Below are 4,133 nucleotides of genomic sequence, written 5' to 3'. Positions count from 1 at the left end.
AATGTTTCCATCCAAAGTTTAACTGGAATATGGCATAAAACATATGTGAATAAAGCAGTTTCCATCATCTGTGTTCAAGAATACAAAATCTTCACTTCCTGGGAAACTGGCCTAAAATATCAGCAATGCAATCGTGCTCTTTTTCCCTCCATCATAAATGAGTGTGTCTCGAGCGTCAGGCGAAACACAGAAAACGCTGTCATGTTCTCTAGCGTTCGGATGCTGGTGTTCGGGAACACACTCGTGTGAGGCGCTTCTGGAGGGAATTAAACCAAACCATTCTGATCACACACTGTGACGCCATTGGTCCACTGGTCACTCCAGTTATCCAATCACAGCTGACGCTGAGGCACATCGAGGGATTTATTCTGTAAATGTGTTTCCATCGTAGTTTATGTGCAAGTCTTCTAATAAGATACAAAATAGTTCACCTCAATTGAGTTATGTGCATCTTGGTGTTCCATCCAGTGTTTTTCAGCGATATTCCACAATTCAGACTTTTTCTTTTAAAAGTGAGACATGAAAACATCTTTCAGGCCACAGTTTGATCCAAACAGATATTCAAAATGTTAAACCAATGTTTGATTGCACTGAGAATGTCACAACAAATATAAACTGTAAAAGCGATCACAGGCAATGTGACATTGTTTTACTGTACAGTGTGTCTGTCTTTATAAAGAGTGAATATTTCATATCCGTTACCCGTCGTCAGATGATCAATATCAGATGATTCTTCCTCTAGTGTGAGAGCATAGAATAGTACAATATAACATCAAATAAACAATCATGAACTCAAGTCAAAGACAGAACTCTACATTAGTCTGATGCTACTGAATCTAAAACAGAAATGCCATGTATTCACATCAGCACTGAACTGCATTGTGGGAGTTATTTCCATCCATCAATATTCAGCTCTTTTCAGACAAACCTGAGAACAGTCGCAGTGAAGAGAAGAGGACAATTCTCCCTTACAAACTTCAAAAATGGAGACGTCTGTTTTGCAGCAGTACAGAAATTGTTTTATTTTTTTTAAATTTTATATACGGATGGCCTTTAAAAGTTTTAGACAGAAAAGTTTTACATGAGATTAAGGGGGAAATTAATTCCTTTCTCCTTGATGTTGTTTGAGTCTCTCCTGTTTTCTGTCTATCGGGCACTTCTGAAGAATTGGCACCTCAGTCAACATGAGTTGTGTGTGTGTGTGTGTGTGTGTGTGTGTGTGTATCAGATCCGTGTGAGCTGGTGCCACAGACTCGAGGGGAGAATACTCTCCACCTTCTCCATGATGAAGTTCAGCGGGGCGAACAGCGTGCTCAGAAACTGAGGGAGAAACAGACAGAAGCCAGTCAAACTGCTCTCCAAATCACAGCATTCAGTCAATATGAGGAAAGCATTCAGAAAACACAAAGCACTTCAGCTTCAGGTGATCTGACCGATACTGATATCCGATTATTCTGCCAATAGTCGCACTATAATATTACAGTTAAAATAAACAACAGAGCCCAGACTATTATATTCAACTATTTATTTTCACATATAATAATAATTTTCACTCAAGTCATATACAAACATTTCAATTGCACATAAAGGTCGTTTTCATAAAACTCGTCCGCTCTATTCATGTGGATTTATTTTATCATCTCTTTATGAACGTTATGAAGCGTCAGAGTTTTGGATGAAGAGACTTTCAATGAAGGGACAGAAATCTCTCAGAAATCTTTCAAAATATCAGTAACGCTTTGCTTTAAAGCCTTTATTTGTATAATGCATAAAGTATTTTTAATGCATTTATTGTAATCACATGTTACCTCTTCAGAAAGTCTAATGCATTAAAACACGGACAAACAACCAATTTCATATGGAACAGGGAATCTGCAAATATTATAATGCATTTTAACTTTGGTTACCATTATTTATGAAAAGATATAATGCATTATAATGCACATTGTGAATGCCTTTATGATGCATTTAAGCAAAGTGTTAGCAAAAAATGTGCTTTCTGAAGATGAACGAAACTCTTCTGTGTTTGACTGATGTGAGGGAGAGTAACTGATGACAGAATGATGAATGCTGGGTAAGCTCTCTCTTTAATGGTGTGTGTGTGTGTGATACTCACGGCTTTAGCGAACACTCCCATGAGCTCCGGGAACTGATGCGTGAGCAGCGCTAGCATCGCTGTGAAGGAGCAGAGACCCGCCGTGAACAGGATGAAGAACGGCAGCTCTTTCTTGGGATACACTGACACCTCGTGGAACACTGCTTACACACACACACAAACACGGACACACACGCACACAAACATACACACAAACACACACGCGCACACACACAAGCACACACTCAGGGTTAACTACTAATGCAACATCAGTCAATAAACACATGACTTAAAGGCACTGACGCACGTTCATCGCTCACACATGAGACAGAGCTGAGCCTGAACGACTGATTCAGTCACACAGCGGACGGGCTTATCAAACGCTTATCCAACGCTTATCCAACGCTTATCCAACGCTTATCCAACGCTTATCCAACGCTTATCAAACGCTTATCCAACGCTTATCAAACGCTTATCCAACGCTTATCAAACGCTTATCAAACGCTTATCCAACGCTTATAATCAAACGCTTATTATCAAACGCTTCTGCTCTTTAAGGTGTTTTTGGAGATTGACAGCTGTGTTCGCTATGGCAATAACAGCATACGCGTTTAACTAGTGTTCATTTCATTAATGAAAACTTCAACGAAAAATGTTGATTGAAGGCCTTTTCCCCATGACTAAGAGAAAGACGACAACATTAAACAGTAACTCTGACTAGATCAACAGGATCTTACAGTCGGTCTGTGTTGCTCCTGACTGAATCTGTCATCCAAACATGAGCTCGACATCATTACTGGAGAATAAATGCACTCACGCAACCTCTGTGAGACCATACAGTCTTTTTGCTGTTGTTTCAATAGAAAACATTAACTTAAGTTTTGGCTTTTGAGTCAAATAAAGCATGTGTTTGACTCCACGTTCTCTTGATTTGTTCTGACAGGAGAAAGACAACAATCATTCACAGTAATCATGATTATGATTGAGCAAAATCATTGAGATTATCAGTTTAACTATTACACAGCATGACTAAATATGACCGCGTTTGTATTTACTAAAACTTGACCAATCAAAAAATATGACAACAACTAAAAAGGATAAAGCGTCTGTCAGAATGAGCGAGCGTCAGAGATCATCAGGTTTATTGCGGACAGGAGAAGCTCTTACTGGGCAGCAGTTCTCGGTCGGCCGTCTCTGTGCACACCGGATACGGGTAAAACAAGTGTCCTTTCTCCAGAGGATACGGGATCATCCTGAAAGCTGAAGCATCAGTCCATCAACATCTAATGCATCTCCAACACTTTCACCAGAATCTTTCATTTCAACCCTTCAATGTGAGTTACATAATCCATTTCTGTCACAGATGGAGTTTGTGTTCCTCGTCTCTGGCCTGATCAGTCGGGCTTTAAAAGTCTACAAGTCCCCTGTAATCAATCATTTTATCCTTTCAAACTCATCTTTGATCACCAAAATGACATATTTACGTTTTTTTTCCTTTAAAAAATAATGTCTTCATGCCTTAAAATATCTTGAATGTAACTCGACACCCTTGCCTCATTTAGTATGCGCGGCTCTATGAATATGCAAATGAGCCCCGCCTCCACTCACTCACTCAGCTCAGAGATCCACTGGTTGACGTTGATCTGATTGGTTACAAGGTAGTTTGTGACGTCAGAAACACCAGCGATTTCAAAGCGTGTTTTTGAGACTGTCTTTGGTTCACTGCAGTTTTAAGGAGGAAATACTCAGCAATGCTGTCGACTTATGAACTTACACATGCTTTGTCTTAAAGCAGATTAAAAACACCATATAAACTACATTAAAAGCTGGATTTTCACCAATTTTCAGTAATTTTGTTGATCTGACTGCACTCATGATTTTGGATGAGAATGAAACTTGATCTGAATAATGACTCATCTTCTGTAGATCTGCTTTACAGCTGAATCTGGGCTTTATCTCATATTTGAAGTTTGATCACTGATTCTGTTATTTTCCTGTTGATGACAGTGAAGCTGCTTCGAAGCGTTCTGTACTGTAT

At 39.3% G+C, this 4,133-nt stretch overlaps 1 protein-coding gene across 4 annotated transcripts in view; it reads right to left on the bottom strand.

Annotated features, from left to right (window-relative positions):
• The window catches only part of st7 (suppression of tumorigenicity 7), a 50,249-nt gene continuing 46,116 nt past the window's right edge, over nt 1-4,133 (bottom strand). For 2 of the 4 annotated variants that reach the window (XM_079873369.1, XM_079873368.1), the window contains exons 14-16: nt 3,263-3,355; nt 2,117-2,259; nt 1-1,320 (exon numbers count right to left, since the gene is read on the bottom strand). In XM_079873369.1, the coding sequence (XP_079729495.1) occupies nt 1,225-1,320; nt 2,117-2,259; nt 3,263-3,355 (332 nt within the window). In that variant the 3' untranslated portion in view covers nt 1-1,224. The remainder of the gene's footprint in view (nt 1,321-2,116; nt 2,260-3,262; nt 3,356-4,133) is intronic. The other 2 variants (XM_079873371.1, XM_079873370.1) reach the window with 1 other exon arrangement.

The sequence above is a fragment of the Squalius cephalus genome (assembly GCF_949319135.1).
Source record: "Squalius cephalus genome assembly, chromosome: 6".
NCBI classification, from domain to species: domain Eukaryota; kingdom Metazoa; phylum Chordata; class Actinopteri; order Cypriniformes; family Leuciscidae; genus Squalius; species Squalius cephalus.
The sequence above is the reverse complement of the archived record's forward strand: the minus strand, read 5'-3'. Positions and strand labels throughout refer to the sequence as shown.